Source organism: Scyliorhinus torazame, chromosome 22 (genome assembly GCF_047496885.1).
Source record: "Scyliorhinus torazame isolate Kashiwa2021f chromosome 22, sScyTor2.1, whole genome shotgun sequence".
NCBI classification, from domain to species: Eukaryota; Metazoa; Chordata; class Chondrichthyes; order Carcharhiniformes; family Scyliorhinidae; genus Scyliorhinus; species Scyliorhinus torazame.
In genome coordinates, this window is record NC_092728.1 from 379,094 (window position 1) to 399,975 (window position 20,882).

The following is a 20,882-nucleotide window of genomic DNA, read 5'->3' on the forward strand; positions in this document are numbered from 1 at the left end:
TCCCTCAGTACTGACCCTCTGACAGTGCAGCACTCCCTCAGTACTGACACTCTGACAGTGCGGCACTCCCTCAGTACTGACCCTCTGACAGTGCGGCACTCCCTCAGTACTGACCCTCTGACAGTGTGGCACTCCCTCAGTACTGACCCTCTGACAGTGCGGCACTCCCTCAGTACTGACCCTCTGACAGTGCAGCACTCCCTCAGTACTGACCCTCTGACAGTGCGGCACTCCCTCAGTACTGACCCCCTGACAGTGCAGCACTCCCTCAGTACTGACCCTCTGACAGTGCAGCACTCCCTCAGTACTGACCCTCTGACAGTGCGGCACTCCCTCAGTACTGACCCTCTGACAGTGCAGCACTCCCTCAGTACTGAGCTCCGTGTTCATATCAATGCAGCTGCTCTCCCGCCCTCCCCGTCATCAACCTATCAAATGCCGTAGGATTATTTCCTCTCCCCAATCCCGCTGGTGGGCGCCCTCGAATATTCCCCGTCCACCTCGAGTATCTCATTCCGTAAACACCCATATTCCTCCTGGTTTTCCCGATCCCCACGTACCTTGAACGAGATCATCTCCCCTCGGACGCGGCAGGGAGGGAGGGCGAGGGGGTGGAGGAGGAGGGGGGGGGGGGGTCTGTGACATCTGACCCCTTTGCAAAATCTTCACCTCAGCTACGCATTGTCGACCCAGGGAAGGAAAAACTCTGCAGCTGGGAGCAAGAGCAGCCCTGTCCGCCCCCCTCCAACCCCGGCTCGACCCGCATGGTCCAAACCCCAGAGTGCCGTCCCTGAATAAGGTTCACTTCTCCCCCACTTTATGCTCCCTGATGAAGTCATTGGCCGCCTCTGAAAATAATATTCCCGGCCCTCATACGTCACCCACAGTTTCGCGGGGTACAGCACCCCAAACCTGACCTGCCTTCGGTACAGCCCCGCCTTGGCCCTGTTGAACCCCGCTCGCTCCAATGTCCTGGGAGATTCGGACCTTGGTCCCCTCCCAGACACAATTCCGTTTCTTCCTGGGCCACCGCAGCACCTTGTCTTTCTCCACCAACCTGTGGAGACTGACGATCGCCAACCACCCCCGAGCCGGCCAGCAGCCCGTGACCCTGACCTAGGTCAGCACCAGCAAAGGCAGGCAGCCGCACCTACCTGCCGTGTGTGAGGGTGGTGCGCATAGCAAAACCACGCCCTGTCCCGCTCGGATAGACACCGCTCCCCGGGAATGCTCGCTGAAGTTTCCCAGCTCTGAAATTATAAAGAACCAGGACGATGTTGGTAAATGATCACAATGAGAGACACGGGGTTAGATACAGAGTAAACCTCGCTCTGCACTGTCCCCATCAAACACTCCCAGGACAGGTACAGCACGGGGTTAGATACAGAGTAAAGCTCCCTCGACACTGTCCCCATCAAACACTCCCAGGACAGGTACAGCACGGCGTTAGATACAGAGTAAAGCTCCCTCTACACTGTCCCCATCAAACACTCCCAGGACAGGTACAGCACGGCGTTAGATACACAGTAAAGCTCCCTCGACACTGTCCCCATCAAACACTTCCAGGACAGGTACAGCACGGGGTTAGATACAGAGTAAATCTCCCTCTACACTGCCCGATCAAACACTCCCCGGACAGGTACAGCACGGGGTTAGATACAGAGTAAAGCTCCCTCTACACTGTCCCCATCAAACACTCCCAGGACAGGTACAGCACGGGGTTAGATACAGAGTAAAGCTCCCTCTACACAGTCCCCATCAAACACTCCCAGGACAGGTACAGCACGGGGTTAGATACAGAGTAAAGCTCCCTCTACACTGTCCCCATCAAACACTCCCAGGACTGGTACAGCACGGGGTTAGATACAGAGTAAAGCTCCCTCTACACTGTCCCCATCAAACACTCCCAGGACAGGTACAGCACGGGGTTAGATACAGAGTAAAGCTCCCTCTACACTGTCCCCATCAAACACTCCCAGGACAGGTACAGCACGGGGATAGATACAGAGTAAAGCTCCCTCTACACTGTCCCCATTAAACACTCCCAGGACAGGTACAGCACGGGGTTAGATACAGAGTAAAGCTCCCTCTACACTGTCCCCATCAAACACTCCCAGGACAGGTACAGCACGGGGTTAGATACAGAGTAAAGCTCCCTCTACACTGTCCCCATCAAACACTCCCAGGACAGGTACAGCACGGGGTTAGATACAGAGTAAAGTTCCCTCTACACTGTCCCCATCAAACACTCCCAGGACAGTGACAGCACGGGGTTAGATAAGGAGTAAAGCTCCCTCTACACTGTCCCCATCAAACACTCCCAGGACAAGTACAGCACGGGGTTAGATACAGAGTAAAGCTCCCTCCACACTGTCCCCATCAAACACTCCCAGGACAGGTACAGCACGGGGTTAGATACAGAGTAAAGCTCCCTCTACACTGTCCCCATCAAACACTCCCAGGACAGGTACAGCACGGGGTTAGATACAGAGTAAAGCTCCCTCTACACTGTCCCCATCAAACACTCCCAGGACAGATACAGCACGGGGTTAGATACAGAGTAAAGCTCCCACCTGACCAAACAGGTGGATGAGGGTAAAGCAGTTGATGTGGTGTATATGGATTTCAGTAAAGCGTTTGATAAAGTTCCCCACGGTAGGCTACTGCAGAAAATACGGAGGCATGGGATTCAGGGAGATTTAGCAGTTTGGATCAGAAATTGGCTAGCTGGAAGAAGACAAAGGGTGGTGGTTGATGGGAAATGTTCAGACTGGAGTCCAGTTACTAGTGGTGTACCACAAGGATCTGTTTTGGGGCTACTGCTGTTTGTCATTTTTATAAATGACCTGGAGGAGGGCGTAGAAGGATGGGTGAGTAAATTTGCAGATGACACTTAAGTCGGTGGAGTTGTGGACAGTGCGGAAGGATGTTACAAGTTACAGAGGGACATAGATAAGCTGCAGTGCTGGGCTGAGAGGTGGCAAATGGAGATTAATGCAGAAAAGCGTGAGGTGATTCATTTTGGAAGGAATAACAGGAAGACAGAGTACTGGGCTCATGGTAAGATTCTTGGCAGTGTGGGTGAGCAGAGAGATCTCGGTGTCCATGTACATAGATCCCTGAAAGTTGCCACCCAGGTTGAGAGGGTTGTTAAGAAGGCGTACGGTGTGTTAGCTTTTATTGGTGGAGGGATTGAGTTTCGGAGTCATGAGGTCATGTTGCAGCTGTACAAAACTCTGGTGCGGCCGCATTTGGAGTATTGCGTGCAATTCTGGTCGCCGCATTATAGGAAGGATGTGGAAGCATTGGAAAGGGTGCAGAGGAGATTTACCAGAATGTTGCCTGGTATGGAGGGAAGATCTTATGAGGAAAGGCTGAGGGACTTGAGGCTGTTTTCGTTAGAGAGAAGAAGGTTAAGAGGTGACTTAACTGAGGCATACAAGATGATCAGAGGATTGGATAGGGTGGACAGTGAGAGCCTTTTTCCTCGGATGGTGATGTCTAGCACGAGGGGACATAGCTTTAAATTGAGGGGAGATAGATATAGGACAGATGTCAGAGGTAGGTTCTTTACTCAGAGAGTAGTAAGGGTGTGGAATGCCCTGCCTGCAACAGTAGTGGACTCGCCAACACTAAGGGCATTCAAATGGTCATTGGATAGACATATGGACGATAAGGGAATAGTGTAGATGGGCTTTAGAGTGGTTTCACAGGTCGGCGCAACATCGAGGGCCGAAGGGCCTGTACTGCGCTGCAATGTTCTATGTTCTATGTTCTACACTGTCCCCATCAAACACTCCCAGGACAGGGACAGTCCCACTCAAATTCCCTCTAATTTTCCTGCCCGTTCCCTGAAATCTAAGCCCCCCTGGCTCTTGATCCCTCCACTGAGGGGAAAGGTTCCTCCCTGTCTACCCTATCAATGTTCCTGATAATTTTGTGCACCTCACTCAGGCCCCCCCTCAGCCTCCTCTGCTCCAGGGGACACCGCCCCAGCCTCTCTTCACCACTGGAACCCTCCAGCCCAGTCAGCAAGACAGGGGCCTTGTGATTTTGCAAGGGGAGGATTGTACCTCGGAGGTAGTTGAGCAGAAGGTCTATCCGACAGGGTGACCTGGGGGAGGGGGGGGGGGTCACAGTCAATACTGGGATACCAGACCAGGCCCCAATTTCTGTTCGGATACCGGACGAGAATCCCAACAATTTGCAATTTGCAAAACTGAGGCAAGGGTTCTTCATCCCCAGGATTGAAGACTCTGCCCATTCAATATCTTTGATGTTAATAAACTTTAATTTAAACACAGAATTAGCCACAGTAACATCAAATATATAGCTTTACAATTATCAGATATAAAGTTCTTAAATAAAATGAAAAACTTTCACTTATGCCCTCAACCTCCAATACAAATATTCCAGCCAAGCCACCAAACACAGTTCAAATGCCACTTATAAATAAAGTTCACAGAACAGGTATCCTTACTTATCTGTGCAGACCTTTGGAGAGATAAACCCTTTCAAGAGCAGATTCAGTACACTTCTGTCTTGTCAGACACTTCTGCTCAACCTAACCGCATTTGGCAAAACTGCAAACGGACCTGGCTCCTCCCATTAATGACACCATCTGAATCCCCCTAAAATGGCCCATGACCTGCTTAGTTGGGACTAAATACCATCCCTCATAAGTTATCTACCTTCCAGGGAATCTCCAGCAATCGGAACAATAACCCATTACACAAGTGGTTAAAATCAATGATTATCCCATCTTTTACGACTCTTTAATTACAGCTTTAGCAGATAGGCTGCCTGCATGAATTTTAAACCAGGGATTTTAAGAGCATTTCTCCAACAAATGTGAAATGTAATATATATCAATTCTCACATGCATCGCAATACAGGCAAGATGACTGGTCCCTGCTTGTAGCCCTACAGACACAGGGGGTCAGTGAGGGTCACAGTTCAGGCACAGCTGTTGCCAGTTTTCTCAGTGTCAGAAACAAAACCGTGTTTAATTAGAGGCTCCACTTGAATCAAGTCAATATTCATTACACGCCAGCTGTTTACAAAATCAATTGTATTGAAATACCTATGGGTAGAATCAGCAGCAGATAGAGAGAGGGACGAAGGGAGAGAGTGTGAGAGAGACAGAAAAAGAGGTGGAGAGAGGCGATGGAATGAGTGTGAGAGATACTAAAATAGAGAGAGAGACAGATAGAGAGAGAGGGTGACAGAGAAAAGGAGTGAGGGAGAGAGAGACAGAGAGTGAGAGAGAGGGTGATGAACAGAGAAAGAGTGAGAGAGAGAGAGACAGATAGAGAGAGTGGGGTGGTGGAGAGCAAGAGCGACGGAGAGAGAGTGTGACGGGAAGCGACAGTGAGAGGGAATGAGACAGACAGTGATAGAGAGAGATACAGACAGTGAGAGAGAGAGAGAGACAGACACACAGATAGAGAGAGAGAGAAAAACAGAGGCACAGAGAGAGAGAGACAGACAGTGAGAAGGTGATAGAGAGAGAGAGAAACAGCAAGAGAGAGAGGGAGGGTGATGGAGAGAGAAAGAGACTGACAGGGAGAGGGTGATGGAGAGAAAGAGAGACTGACAGGGAGAGAGAGAGACAGAAAGAGAGAGAGACAGAATGAGAGAGGGACAGAAAGAAAGAGAGAGGGACAGAAAGAGAGAGGGACAGAAAGAGAGAGGGACAGAAAGAGAGAGAGAGAGAGAGACAAAGAGAAGGAAAGAGAGAACCAGGCGGAGAGAGAGAGAGGCAGAGAGAAAGACAGAAAGAGAGAGACAGAGAGAAAAAAAGAGGGCTTCTAAAAGGCGGAAAGAGATTTAGAAAGTGACAGTGAAGAGATGAGATAGCGAATGTGAGGGTGATGGATAGAGAGCTAGACAGACAGAGTGAGTTAGGGAGAGCGAGGGATCAAGGAGCTGCACAATTTGTGTCTGGTTTTATCTGCTGCCCTTAATACGATCCCAGACCGGACCCCAAGAGTGGCCGGGGTACGGGACAGAAACCCCAATATTCCATTTTAATTGTGTCAGACTGTCGGGAAAGAATTCCTCGCTCCAGCAGCGATTTAGCTAAAAACAGGGATACGGTTTATTAAAACAAACTTTATTACTGACACAGGATTAAAATATCTTTAACATCACACCAGAAAATATCTTACAATTAGCCCTTAACAATGCTAATCAATACCGTGACACAATGACCCTTAACTGCTATCTTTACTCCCACTCAAACATCAAATCCATCTCAGCTCTCAATCGTCCCTAAATACCAATGGCACAGAGGATTACCCGCGTTACAGAGATATTCTTTGAGAAAGAGACTCCTGACACTGCTTTACAGAAAAGATCTGACTCCGGTCCGGATCCCCGCAGAAACTCTGGCTGGATGTCTTCAAAAACTGTTTTCAACTGTCGTGTTTCAGCTCCCCCTTGTCCTCAGACAAGTATGTACTGCTTTAAATACCGTTAATCTCTAACCTATAGTGAGAACAAACTGGTCTACTTGATCTCAGCTGCAACAGATCAGAACCCAACCAAAAACGCCCCCTGCCTTAGCTCCACCCAGCAATGACATCATCTCCCCAAGTGGAAAACTAATGAACTCCCCAGGGAATCCCCTTAATCGAAACAGAACTGTATTTGCCCACACTGTTTTTGCTGGTTAATTGCACCTCAAGCCCCTAAAGGCTTTGTCGTGTTTCAAAACAAGATTCTTTCAAAAACATGACAGCAGCAGTCCAACACACACTAACCCAGGCTTTTAACCCTTACTGCACCAAATACTGAGAATACAATAGATCTGAAAGTCCTACACCCTTGTCCTTCTAGATGGTAGAGGTCCTCACAAACTTTAATTTCAACACAAAATTAACATCAAAGCTTTAAAAATAACAGTTAACAGTTCTTAAATAAAATGAAAAACTTTAACTTACCATCTGCACCTGCTAGCAATTCCAGTTAAGCAACCCAATTCAGTTCAAATGCCACTTATAAATAAAGTTAACAAAACAGGTTTACTTGCTTATCTACGTAGAGACCTTTGGAGAGAGATCCTTTCATGAGCGGTACACTTCTGCCTTGGCAGACTCAAATTCTATTTGCGCATTGCCGTTCATCTTAAAACATTACATCAGACTGCGAAACTACCGGCAGACCTGGGTCCTCCCATAAAATACATCATCTGTACCTCACTAAGTGTAATGACCTGCTTAGCTATGACAAAATGCTGCTCCCTCATAACTTTGGGGAGGCGGTGGCGTAGTGGTATTGCCACTGGACTAGTAGACCAGAGACCCAGAGTTAATGCTCTGCAGCCCCAGGTTCAAATCCCATCACTGCACATGGTGAAATTTGAATTCAATAACAATCTGGAATTAAAAGTCTAATGATGACCATGAAACCATTGTCGATTGTTGTAAAAACCCATCTGGTTCGCGAATGTCCTTTAGGGAAGGAAATCTGCCGTCCCTACCTGGTCTGTCAAGGTACAGGTGACCCCAGATCCACAGCAACGTGCTGACTCGTAACTGCCTCCTCAAGGGCAATTAGGGTTGGGCAATAAATGCTGGCCCAGCCAGCGATGACCATTGAACGAATAAAAAAGTACTTATCGACACTCCAGGGAATCTCCAGCAATCAAAACACTATTCCATTCGCCCTTTATCTGGACAGGGCTAATGGAACAGGTGGATGGAATGACTGATTACCTCACCTTTTATGGCTCTTTAATTGCAATTTGGGCAGACACAATTGAAATAATATTACTGCCACAATTCTGAAATATAACATATGACTATTTCTACACTCATCGACTTTGGAGGGGTGCGTCAGGAGGTGAGTTACTCTCCACAGGATTCCCAGCCTCTGACCTGCCCTGGGAGCCACAGTATTAATGTGTCTGGGTCCAGTTCAGTTTCTGATCAATGGTAACCCCCAGGATGTTGATAGTGGGGGATTCAGCGATGGTAATGCCATTGAATGTCAAGGGGGCGATGGTTAGATCCTCTCTTGTAGGAGATGGTCATCGCCTGGGGTTTGTGTGGGGTGAATGTAACTTGCCCCTTGTCAGCCCCGAGCCTGGATATTGTCCAGGTCTTGCTGCATTTGGACAGGGACTGCTTCAGTGTCTGAGGAGTTGCGGATGACTGATATTGGGCTGGGGGAGGAAAAGGCCCACCTTGAGGTCAAACTGAGACATCAACATCACTGCAGGTGCGGTGAAATGGGCAGGGTGACGATGACCGGTTCACAGTTACCCCAGCCCCACCTCCCCCTCACACTCCTGGGCACGTCCCCCGCCACATCCCGGTCACTTACCGGTAAATCGAATTCTTCCCTCCCGACTCAGAATGCTCCCGATCGCGTTGCTGGCCAAACACTGATAGCTTCCCGCGTCGGAGATGTCCCTGGGCTGTTCGATTATCAGAGACCCTCCGACCAGCCGGTAACGAGGAACCGCCTCCAACTCCAGCAAGGAGCCATCCCGGAACCACCTGGAGAAAAACCGAGATTAGACTGAGAACTCTCTCCAACAAGACTACATCAACCTTACACCACCATCCCTCCATCACTCACAGAGACCTTCACTCTGTATCTAACCCCGTGCTATACCTGTCCTGGGAGTGTTTGATGGGGACAGTGTAGAGGGAGCTTTACTCTGTATCTAACCCCGTGCTGTACCTGTCCTGGGAGTGTTTGATGGGGACAGTGTGGAGGGAGCTTTACTCTGTATCTAACCCCGTGCTGTACCTGTCCTGGGAGTGTTTCATGGGGACAGTGTAGAGGCAGCTTTACTCTGTATCTAACTCCGTGCTGTACCTGTCCTGGGAGTGTTTGATGGGGACAGTGTGGAGGGAGCTTTACTCTGTATCTAGCCCCGTGCTGTACCTGTCCTGGGAGTGTTTGATGGGGACAGTGTAGAGGGAGCTTTACTCTGTATTTAACCCTGTGCTGTACCTGTCCTGGGAGTGTTTGATGGGGACAGTGTAGAGGGAGCTTTACTCTGTATCTAACCCCGTGCTGTACCTGTCCTGGGATTGTTTGATGGGGACAGTGTAGAGGGAGCTTTACTCTGTATCTAACCCCGTGCTGTACCTGTCCTGGGAGTGTTTGATGGGTACAGTGTAGAGGGAGCTTTACTCTATATCTAACCCCGTGCTGTACCTGTCCTGGGAGTGTTTGATGGGGACAGTGTAGAGGGAGCTTTACTCTGTATCTAACCCTGTGCTGTACCTGTCCCGGGAGTGTTTGATGGGGACAGTGTAGAGGGAGCTTTACTCTGTATCTAACCCCGTGCTGTACCTGTCCTGGGAGTGTTTGATGAGGACAGTGTAGAGGGAGCTTTACTCTGTATCTAACCCCGTGCTGTACCTGTCCTAGGAGTGTTTTATGGGGACAGTGTAGAGGGAGCTTTACTCTGTATCTAACCCCGTGCTGTACCTGTCCTGGGAGTGTTTAATGGGGACAGTGTAGAGGGAGCTTTACTCTGTATCTAACCCCGTGCTGTACCTGTCCTGGGAGTGTTTGATGAGGACAGTGTAGAGGGAGCTTTACTCTGTGTCTAACCCCGTGCTGTACCTGTCCTGGGAGTGTTTGATGGGGACAGTGTAGAGGGAGCTTTACTCTGTATCTAACCCCGTGCTGTACCTGTCCTGGGAGTGTTTGATGGGGACAGTGTAGAGGGAGCTTTACTCTGTATCTAACCCCGTGCTGTACCTGTCCTGGGAGTGTTTGATGGGGACAGTGTAGAGGGAGCTTTACTCTGTATCTAACTCTGTGCTGTACCTGTCCTGGGAGTGTTTGATGGGGACAGTGTAGAGGGAGCTTTACTCTGTATCTAACCCCGTGCTGTACCTGTCCTGCGAGTGTTTGATGGGGACAGTGTAGAGGGAGCTTTACTCTGTATCTAACCCGTTGCTGTACCTGTCCTGGGAGTGTTTGATGGGGACAGTGTAGGGGGAGCTTGACTCTGTGTCTAACCCCGTGCTGTACCTGTCCTGCGAGTGTTTGTTGGGGACAGTACAGTTGTGTTTGGCTCCCCCAGTACAGATGGTACCTGTAGACGGGTCGCGGATTCCCGTGAGCTTCACAGCTGAGTGTGACTTTCCTCACGCCTGTCTCCACCGGAATGAGCACCTGGCGAGGCTGATGAATAAAGCCAGGTCCTCGATCCGCCACCTCTGCTGTGGGCACAGGAGGAGCAGTTGTCACTATTCATCCTGACATCATCCGAGTGGTGTCATTACAACCTCCTCATTCCGAAAAATAACACTCCTGTGTATCCGGAGGGACATATGGAGAGGGGCGGATAGAGAGTGGGGAGTGAGGAGGAGAGAGGCGAGAGGGTGAAGTGAGAGAGAGGGAAGAGAGTGGAAGAGAGAGAGAGGGGGAGTGCGGAAGGAGGCGTGATAGAGGAGAGAGAAGAGTGAGAGGGGGCGGGGAGAGGGGGGGAAGAGTGAAAGGGGGAGTGAGGGGGAGGGGATGGTGAGATAGGGAAGAGAGGGGGAGAGGGGAAGAGTAAGAGAGGGGGGGTGAGATGTGAAAGAGGGGGAGAGAGAGGGATGGGAGAGAAAGGGGGGGGATAAAGAGAGAATGAGAGGGAGAGAGTCAGAGAGGGAGAGAGGGAAGGAAAGAGAGGGTGATAGGGAGAGAGATTGAGAGAGGGAGGGAGAGAGGGAGAGAAAGAGGGAGTGCATGAGATTGGGAGGGAGAGTGAGGGAGAGAGAGAGGTAAAGAGAGACAGAGGGAAAGGGAGGTAGAGAGTATTGACTGGGTGGGAGTGAGGGGGAGGGAGAAGAAGATAGTGAGATAGAGAGTATAAGGTTGTATAGAGAGGTGGAGGCAGAGACAAAGAGGGAGACACAGAGAGACAGAGAGACGGTCAGACAGATTGGTATGGAGAGAGACAAAAAGGGCAAGAGCTGGAGGGAGAGAGACAGAGAGAGGAAGCGAAGTGAGAGAGAAAGACAAAAAGAGAGATTTAGAGTGTGAGGGAGAGAAAGACAGAGAGAGACGAGGGAGAGGTGGAAGGGAATATGGAGAGATAGAGATTGAGAGAGAGGGGAGCGAATGATAGAGTGAGAGAAGGAACAAAAGAGATTGAAAGAGAGGGGGCGAGAGAGGGATAGAGATAAGAGGGAACAGAGATGAGTGGAGTTAGAATAAGGGTAGGTGTAAGGAACCTCTTTTAAATCCTTATCTGATCCTGATTTCCTTTTAATGCCTGACCTGCTGGCTGCTTTTAAAACTACAGACGTTTGGTTTTGGACTGACCCCCCCCCCCCAACACCCCCTCCCCCGCCGCTGCAAGCTGCTATTTGGACTGGCCCGGGCACACCCCTTGATGCAGTGTGCTGGGTGGCATAGCTTGTGATGTCATTTTGATGGACTTGGCACGCAGCTCATCCTCTCTTCCGCAATTCCCGGACATTTTCTGTTTTCGATTGGGATTGGTTGAGCCTTTCAGGAGATTCTGGAGCAGGCGGCAGGTTCCATTTTTGCTTTCAGCTTTGTTCCGAGAAGGAGCTGGGCCGGGGTTTGTTGAATACCTCCCCCAGAAAACCCTTGTAAATTCCCATGGCGAGGAATTCAGATTGACTCACTGAGGCTGAGGGTCCATCTGGTGGACGCAAGGTAGAATTGCACAGTGGAATCTCCCCTGTGAAAGCCCAGGTCAGTGGAAGTGAAGGTAACTTCCCAGAGGAAACCCTACAGCCTGAGAGTTCTAGTTGGAGACAAACATTAGAAAATCCAAACCAACCGATGATTTCAACACTTTGCGTCCCTGAAATATTGCTAACTACAAAGACTACCACCTCAGCTGCAAAGATTCCTGTTATTTTAATCCCTGTTATTCCCGATCCTTTCCCTACTCCCACCTTGTACTTGTCTTGTATATGTGTGGGTGGAGGGTGGGATGGGGTTTTGGGAATAATTAGATGGGAAGACCGTTGTTTTGTAATTACCGTTACATATTAATCTTCTCTTGTTATAAATAAGCAGTTTTGACGAAGGTTTTACTTACAAACCTGGTGTCTGTAAGTCATTGGAGCTGTTGAGGGTCAAAGATATCAGGAAAATATACAAATTATTGGTGAATTTGCTTATGTTGGGACTCCGGGGTCTGTGGGGCTGGGACTGACTGCGCGCTCGCCCACGGTGTCGCAACAGTAGAAAGTTACTTCCTCACTTTTCATACTTTTCCTCACTCCTTCTATCTCAAACCCCATCCTCTCCTTCACTCCCTTCTTCTCACACACCCTCCCCTTCCTCACTGTCTCTCGCTTAATCACCACCCGTCCCTCACACTCACAGTCCCCTCCCTCAATCCCTTGGGCGGCTCGGTGGCACAGTGGTTAGCACAGTTGTTTCACAGCTCCAGGGTCCCAGGTTCGATTCCGGCTTGGGTCACTGTCTGTACGGAATCTGCACGTTCTCCCCGTGTCTGCGTGGGTTTCCTCCGGGTGCTCCGGTTTCCTCCCACAGTCCAAAAATGTGGAGGTTAGGTGGATTGGCCACGATCGATGCGCGCGGTTACAGGGTAGGGTGGGGGAGTGGGTCTGGACCGGATGATCTTTCGGAGGTTCTGAGCAGACTCGATGAGTGAATGGCGACTCTGGAATCCTTCCCTCACTCCCTCGTCTAACACACTCTCCTCCATCACTCACCTGACATCTCCCTTAGCCTCCCCTCCCTCCCTATCTCTCAACCTCCTTTCCCTTCATTGCCTCGCTCGCCCTCGCCTCTTCAGTCCCTCCGTCTCGCTCTCACACATCCTCCCCTCCATCACTTCCTACTTCACCCACACTCCCTCTTCCTCCCTCTCATTCCCTCATTCACACCCTCCCCTCCCTCACACTCCACTCTCCCCCTCCCCTTACTCCCTCAGTCCCTCGCAACCAGCCCTTTGCTCTGACTCCCTCCCGCTCTCCGATATCCCCGTTACTGGTCAGGGACCTGTAAAAGCTGGTTCAGCAGTGCTGACATTCGCACACAGTGTGAGAGACACACAGTCTCCTTCGCCAGACTGGACCGGCTCACTCTCACAGGGAAACTGCAGCTCTGACACTGGCCCAGTGCGTCTGTCTTTCCTGGGAGAGCTCCTACCTGCCTTTCCCTGCGGCCTGGAGCCAGCTGGCACGATCGCAGTGTGCCCTGTTCGCCTGCATCTCCGCAACGCTGGAGAGTAGGCCACCAGTTGAACCCGGGAGACATCTGGGCAGGTGTGTGGAGGGCCAGAGACAGCCTCTGGACATAGCTCTGCAGAGGGAAGAGAATTTAACCAGGATCAAACTCAACAATATCTACAATTGCACCACTTGGATTAGCCGACCCACACGGAGCTTTACTCTGTATCTAACCCCGTGCTGTACCTGTCGTGGGAGTGTTTGATGGGGACAGTGTAGAGGGAGCTTTACTCTGTATCTAACCCCGTGCTGTACCTGTCCTGGGAGTGTTTGATGGGACAGTGTAGAGGGAGCTTTACTCTGTATCTAACCCCGTGCTGTACCTGTCCTGGGAGTGTTTGATGGGGACAGTGTAGAGGGAGCTTTCATCTGTATCTCACCCCGTGCTGTCCCTGTCCTGGGAGTGTTTGATGGGGACAGTGTCGAGGGAGCTTTACTCTGTATCTAACCCCGTGCTGTACCTGTCCTGGGAGTGTTTGATGGGGACAGTGTAGAGGGAGCTTTACTCTGTATCTAACCCCGTGCTGTACCTGTCCTGGGAGTGTTTGATGGGGACAGTGGAGAGGGAGCTTTACTCTGTATCTAACCCCGTGTTGCACCTGTCCTGGGAGTGTTTGATGGGGACAGTGTAGAGGGAACTTTACTCTGTATCTAACCCCGTGCTGTATCTGTCCTGGGAGTGTTTGATGGGGACAGTGTAGAGGGAACTTTACTCTGTATCTAACCCCGTGCTGTATCTGTCCTGGGAGTGTTTGATGGGGACAGTGTAGTGTGAGCGTTACTCTGTATCTAACCCCGTGCTGTACCTGTCCTGGGAATGTTTGATGGGACAGTGTAGAGGGAGCTTTACTCTGTATCTAACCCCGTGCTGTACCTATCCTGGGAGTGTTTGATGGGGACAGTGTAGAGGGAGCTTTACTCTGTATCTAACCCCGTGCGGTACCTGTCCTGGGAGTGTTTGATGGGGACAGTGTAGAGGGAGCTTTACTCTGTATCTAACCCCGTGCTGTACCTGTCCTGGGAGTGTTTGATGGGGACAGTGTAGAGGGAGCTTTACTCTGTATCTAACCCCGTGCTGTACCTGTCCTGGGAGTGTTTGATGGGGACAGTGTAGAGGGAGCTTTACTCTGTATCTAACCCCGTGCTGTACCTGTCCTGGGAGTGTTTGATGGGGACAGTGTAGAGGGAGCTTTACTCTGTATCTAACCCTGTCCTGTACCTGTCCTGGGAGTGTTTGATGGGGACAGTGTAGGGGGAGCTTTACTCTGTATCTAACCCCGTGCTGTACCTGTCCTGGGAATGTTTGATGGGGACAGTGTAGAGGGAGTTTTACTCTGTATCTAACCCCGTGCTGTACCTGTCCTGGGAGTGTTTGATGGGGACAGTGTAGAGGGAGCTTAACTCTGTATCTAACCCCGTGCTGTACCTGTCCTGGGAGTGTTTGATGGGGACAGTGTAGAGGGAGATTTAATCTGTATCTAAGAACAAAGAAAAGTACAGCACAGGAACAGGCCCTTCGGCCCTCCAAGCCTCTGCCGACCATGATGCCCTAACCAAAATAAACCCTCCTGCCCTTACTCGGTCCGTGTCCCTCTATTTCCTCCCTATTCATGGACCCATCCACATGCCTCTTAAATGTCGCTAATGTGTTGCTTCCACCGCCTCCTCCGACAGCGCGACAGGCACCCACCACTCTCTGTGTGAATAACCTACCCTGCACACCTCCCTTAACCTGTCCCCCTCCCACCTTGCCCCTTCTAGTCGACACTTCCACCCCGGGAAAAAGCCTCTGACGGTTCACCCCGCCTATGCCTGCTGTAAGTTGGTAGACCTCCATCAGGTCTCCCCTCAGCCTCCAGAGAGCTTTCCTCTGTATCTGGCACTGTTTAATTTGGAACAAGAGTTCTCAGGTGAAGTCAATTTGTGTTCCTTGTCACCTGTGAAATGCAGAATGGAACAATTAAAAATAGAAGAGACATCAGCCACCCGTGCCTCTAGATGTTTTGGCTGTGTGCGTACCTGGAACATTCTGGAAAGGTTTTTAATTAAATTCACTCAGTGGGATTGGGTGCACCTGCTTGAACTCCCTTCCAATTGGATTCCGAGCGATGTTATTCAGGAGACAATGAGGTTGCGTTCCCTCTGGGAGCGGACTACACTAGTCTCAGTGGGCTAGTTAGATTTCGCACTCTAACCCAGTAATTACACCCCGCTCCCTAACACTCAGTCCACACTCCAACTCTGTAATTACACCCCGCTCCCTAACACTCAGTCCACACTCTAACCCTGTAATTACACCCCGCTCCCTAACACTCAGTCCACACTCCAACCCTGTAATTACACCCCGCTCCCTAACAGTCAGTCCACACTCCAACCCTGTAATTACACCCCGCTCCCTAACAGTCAGTCCACACTCCAACCCTGTAATTACACCCCGCTCCCTAACAGTCAGTCCACACTCCAACCCTGTAATTACAACCTGCTCCCTAACATCCAGTCCACACTCCAACCCTGTAATTACACCCCGCTCCCTAACACTCAGTCCACACTCCAACCCTGTAATTACACCCCGCTCCCTAACAGTCAGTCCACACTCCAACCCTGTAATTACAACCTGCTCCCTAACATCCAGTCCACACCCCAACCCTGTAATTACACCCCTCTCCCTAACACCCAGTCCACACTCCAATCCTGTAATCACACCCCGCTCCCTAACACCCAGTCCACACTCCAATCCTGTAATCACACCCCGCTGCCTAACACTCAGTCTGTCCACTGACCTTGTAATTACTCCCCACTCCCTAACACCCAGTCCACACTCTAACCCTGCAATTACACCCTGCTCCCTAACACCCAGTCCACACTCCAACCCTGTAATTACACCCCGCTCCCTAACACCCAGTCCACACTCCAACCCTGTAATTACACCCCGCTCCCTAACACCCAGTCCACACTCTAACCCTGCAATTACACCCCGCTCCCTAACACTCAGGCCACACTCCAACCCTGCAATTACACCCTGGTTCCTAACACCCAGTCCACACTCCAACCCTGTAATTACACCCCGCTCCCTAACACCCAGTCTGCCCACTGACCTTGTAATTACACCCCGCTCCCTGACACCCAGTCCACACTCCAACCCTGTAATTACACCGCGCTCCGTTACACTGTCCACACTCCAACCCTGTAATTACACCGCGCTCCGTTACACTGTCCACACTCCAACCCTGTAATTACACCCCGCTCCCTAACACTGTCCACACTCCAACCCTGTAATTACACCCCGCTCCCTAACACTGTCCACACTCCAACCCTGTAATTACACCCCGCTCCCTATCACTGTCCACACTCCAACCCTGTAATTACACCCCGCTCCCTAACACTGTCCTCACTCCAACCCTGTAATTACACCCCGCTCCCGAACACTCAGTCCACACTCCAACCCTGTAATTACACCCCGCTCCCTAACACTGTCCACACTCCGACCCTGTAATTACACCCTGCTCCCTAACACTGTCCTCACTCCAACCCTGTAAATACACCCCGCTCCCTAACACCCAGTCCACACTCCAATCCTGTAATTACACCCCGCTCCCTAACACCCAGTCCACACTCCAACCCTGTAATTACACCCCGCTCCCTAACACCCAGTCCACACTCCAACCCTGTAATTACACCCCGCTCCCTAACAGTCAGTCCACACTCAAAACTGTGTAATTACTCCCCGCTCCCTAACACCCAGGCCACACTCCAACCCTGTAATTACACCCCGCTCCCCAACACTGTCCACACTCCAACCCTGTAATTACACCCCGCTCCCTAACACTGTCCACACTCCAACCCTGTAATTACACCCCTCTCCCTAACAGTCAGTCCACACTCCAACCCTCTAATTACACCCCGCTCCCTAACACTGTCCACACTCCAACCCTGTAATTACACCCCGCTCCCTAACACCCAGTCCACACTCCAACCCTGTAATTACACCCCGCTCCCTGACACCCAGTCCACACTCCAACCCTCTAATTACACCCCGCTCCCTAGCAGTCAGTCCACACTCCAACTCTGTAATTACACCCCGCTCCCTAACACTGTCTGTCCGCTGACCTTGTAATTACACCCCGCTCCCTGACACCCCGTCCACACTCTAACCCTGCAATTACACCCCACTCCCTAACACTCAGTCCACACTCCAACCCTGTAATTACACCCCGCTCCCTAACACTCAGTCTGCCCTCTGAACTTGTAATTACACCCCGCTCCCTAACAGTCAGTCCACACTCCAACCCTGTAATTACACCCCGCTCCCTAACACTGACCACACTCTAACTCTGTAATTACACCCCGCTCCCTAACACTGTCCTCACTCCAACCCTGTAAATACACCCCGCTCCCGAACACCCAGTCCACACTCTAACCCTGCAATTACACCCCACTCCCTAACACTCAGTCCACACTCCAACTCTGTAATTACACCCCGCTCCCTAACACTCAGTCTGCCCTCTGAACTTGTAATTACACCCCACTCCCTAACAGTCAGTCCACACTCCAACCCTGTAATTACACCCCGCTCCCTAACACTGACCACACTCTAACTCTGTAATTACACCCCGCTCCCTAACACCCAGTCCACACTCCAACCCTGTATAACACCCCGCTCCCGAACACTCAGTCTGCCCTCTGAACTTGTAATTACACCCCGCTCCCTAACACTCAGTCCACACTCCAACCCTGTAATTACACCCCGCTCCCTAACACTCAGTCCACACTCCAACCCTGTAATTACACCCCGCTCCCTAACAGTCAGTCCACACTCCAACCCTGTAATTACACCCTGCTCCCTAACACTGACCACACTCTAACTCTGTAATTACACCCCGCTCCCTAACACCCAGTCCACACTCCAACCCTGTAATTACACCCCGCTCCCTAACACCCAGTCCACACTCCAACCCTGTAATTACACCCCGCTCCCTGACACCCAGTCCACACTCCAACCCTGTAATTACACCCCGCTCCCTAACACCCAATTCACACTCCAACCCTGTAATTACACCCCGCTCCCTAACACTGTCCACACTCCAACCCTGTAATTACAGCCCGCTCCCTAACACTGTCCACACTCCAACCCTGTAATTACATCCCGCTCCCTAACACTGTCCACACTCCAACCCTGTATTTACACCCCGCTCCCTAACACTGTCCACACTCCAACCCTGTAATTACACCCCGCTCCCTAACACTGTCCACACTCCAACCCTGTAATTACACCCCGCTCCCTAACACCCAATTCACACTCCAACCCTGTAATTACACCCCGCTCCCTAACACCCAATTCACACTCCAACCCTGTAATTACACCCCGCTCCCTAACACTGTCCACACTCCAACCCTGTAATTACACCCCGCTCCCTAACACTGTCCACACTCCAACCCTGCAATTTCACCCCGCTCCCTAACACCCAGTCCACACTCCAACTCTGTAATTACATCCCGCTCCCTAACACCCAGTCCACCCTCCAACCCTGTTATTACACCCCGCTCCCTCACACTGTCCACACTCCAACCCTGTAATTACACCCCGCTCCCTAACACTGTCCACACTCCAACCCTGTAATTACACCCCGCTCCCTAACACTGTCCACACTCCAACCCTGTAATTACACCCCGCTCCCTAACACTGTCCACACTCCAACCCTGTAATTACACCCCGCTCTCTAACACTGTCCACACTCCAACCCTGTAATTACACCCCGCTCCCTAACACTGTCCACACTCCAGTTATTGGCACACTGTCCTCACTTTCCCCAACCTCGCAACAGGCCAATTCGGGGCTGGGGATTGGGGGCTGGGGGCTGGGGACTGGGGGATGGGGACTGGGGGATGGGGCTTGGGACTGGGGGATGTGGCTGGGGGCTGGGGGCTGGGGACTGGGGGATGGGGCTGGGGACTGGGGGATGGGGCTGGGGACTGGGGGATGGGGGACTGGGGGATGGGGACTGGGGACTGGGGACTGGGGGCTGGGGGATGGGGCTGGGGCTGGGGACTGGGGGATGGGGACTGGGGGAATGGGGCTGGGGACTGGGGACTCGGGGATGGGGACTGGGGGCTGGGGGCTGGGACTGGGGGATGGGGCTGGGGACTGGGGGATGGGGATGGGGCTGGGGACTGGGGGATGGGGCTGGGGACGGGGACTGGCGACTCGGGGATGGGGACTGGGGACTCGGGGATGGGTCTGGGGACTGGGGGATGGGTCTGGGGACTGGGGGCTGGGGTCTGGGGACTGGGGGATGGGGGCGGGGGACTGGGGGATGGGGACTGGGGGATGGGGACTGGTAGATGGGGACTGGGGGATGGGGACTGGGGGATGGGGCGGGGGACTGGGGGATGGGGCTGGGGGCTGGGGACTGGGGGGTGGGGCTGGGGTCTGGGGACTGGGGGCTGGGAACTGGGGGTTGGGGGCTGGGGGATGGGGCTGCGGACTGGGGAATGGGGACTGGGGTATGGGACTGGTGACTGGGGGATGGGGACTGCGGGCTGGGGACAGGGGGCTGGGCAGGGCCGGGGACGAGGGGCTGTGGGCGGATGGGGTGGACATTCCTTTCAGCTCATCCCCTGAGAGTGACAGTCGTACTGAGGGATTGTGTATCGGGGACGCTGAGCTGACAGGGGTGACACGGCCCATTAACCAAGGTCGGGAGGGCAGCCGGGAGATTGATAACTTGCCATTTCCTCAGGAACACATCCCTGCAAACAGGAGTGCAACCCGCTCAGGAATCGACACTGGAAACCCCGAGCTGTACCTGTCCTGGGAGTGTTTGATGGGGACAGTGTAGAGGGAGCTTTACTCTGTATCTAACCCCGTGCTGTACCTGTCCTGGAGTGTTTGATGGGGACAGTGTAGAGGGAGCTTTACTCTGTATCTAACGCCGTGCTGTACCTGTCCTGGAGTGTTTGATGGGGACAGTGTAGAGGGAGCTTTACTCTGTATCTAACCCCGTGTTGTACCTGTCCTGGGAGTGTTTGATGGGGACAGTGTAGAGGGAGCTTTACTCTGTATCTAACCCCGTGCTGTACCTGTCCTGGGAGTGTTTGATGGGGACAGTGTAGAGGGAGCTTTACTCTGTATCTAACCCCGTGCTGTACCTGCCCTGGGAGTGTTTGATGGGGACAGTGTAGAGGGAGCTTTACTCTGTATCTAACCCCGTGCTGTACCTGTCCTGGAGTGTTTGATGGGGACAGTGTAGAGGGAGCTTTACTCTGTATCTAACCCCGTGCTGTACCTGTCCTGGGAGTGTTTGATGGGGACAGTGTTGAGGGAGCTTTACTCTGTATCTAACCCCGTGCTGTACCTGTCCTGGGAGTGTTTGATGGGGACAGTGTAGAGGGAGCTTTACTCTGTATCTAACCCCGTGCTGTACCTGTCCTGGGAGTGTTTGATGGGGACAGTGTTGAGGGAGCTTTACTCTGTATCTAACCCCGTGCTGTACCTGTCCTGGGAGTGTTTGATGGGGACAGTGTAGAGGGAGCTTTACTCTGTATCTAACCCCGTGCTGTTCCTGTCCTGGGAGAGTTTGATGGGGACAGTGTAGAGGGAGCTTTACTCTGTATCTAACCCCGTGCTGTACCTGTCCTGGGAGTGTTTGATGGGGACAGTGTAGAGGGAGCTTTACTCTGTATCTAACC

At 51.9% G+C, this 20,882-nt stretch overlaps 1 protein-coding gene across 1 annotated transcript in view; it reads right to left on the reverse strand.

Moving 5' to 3' along the window:
* Positions 1-20,882, reverse strand: part of LOC140399396 (contactin-5-like) — a 238,123-nt gene that overhangs the window by 139,831 nt on the left and 77,410 nt on the right. The window contains exons 3-6 of the mRNA XM_072488975.1: positions 13,117-13,269; positions 10,067-10,193; positions 8,329-8,504; positions 1,155-1,250 (exon numbers count right to left, since the gene is read on the reverse strand). Coding sequence (XP_072345076.1) covers positions 1,155-1,250; positions 8,329-8,504; positions 10,067-10,193; positions 13,117-13,269 — 552 coding nt within the window. The remainder of the gene's footprint in view (positions 1-1,154; positions 1,251-8,328; positions 8,505-10,066; positions 10,194-13,116; positions 13,270-20,882) is intronic.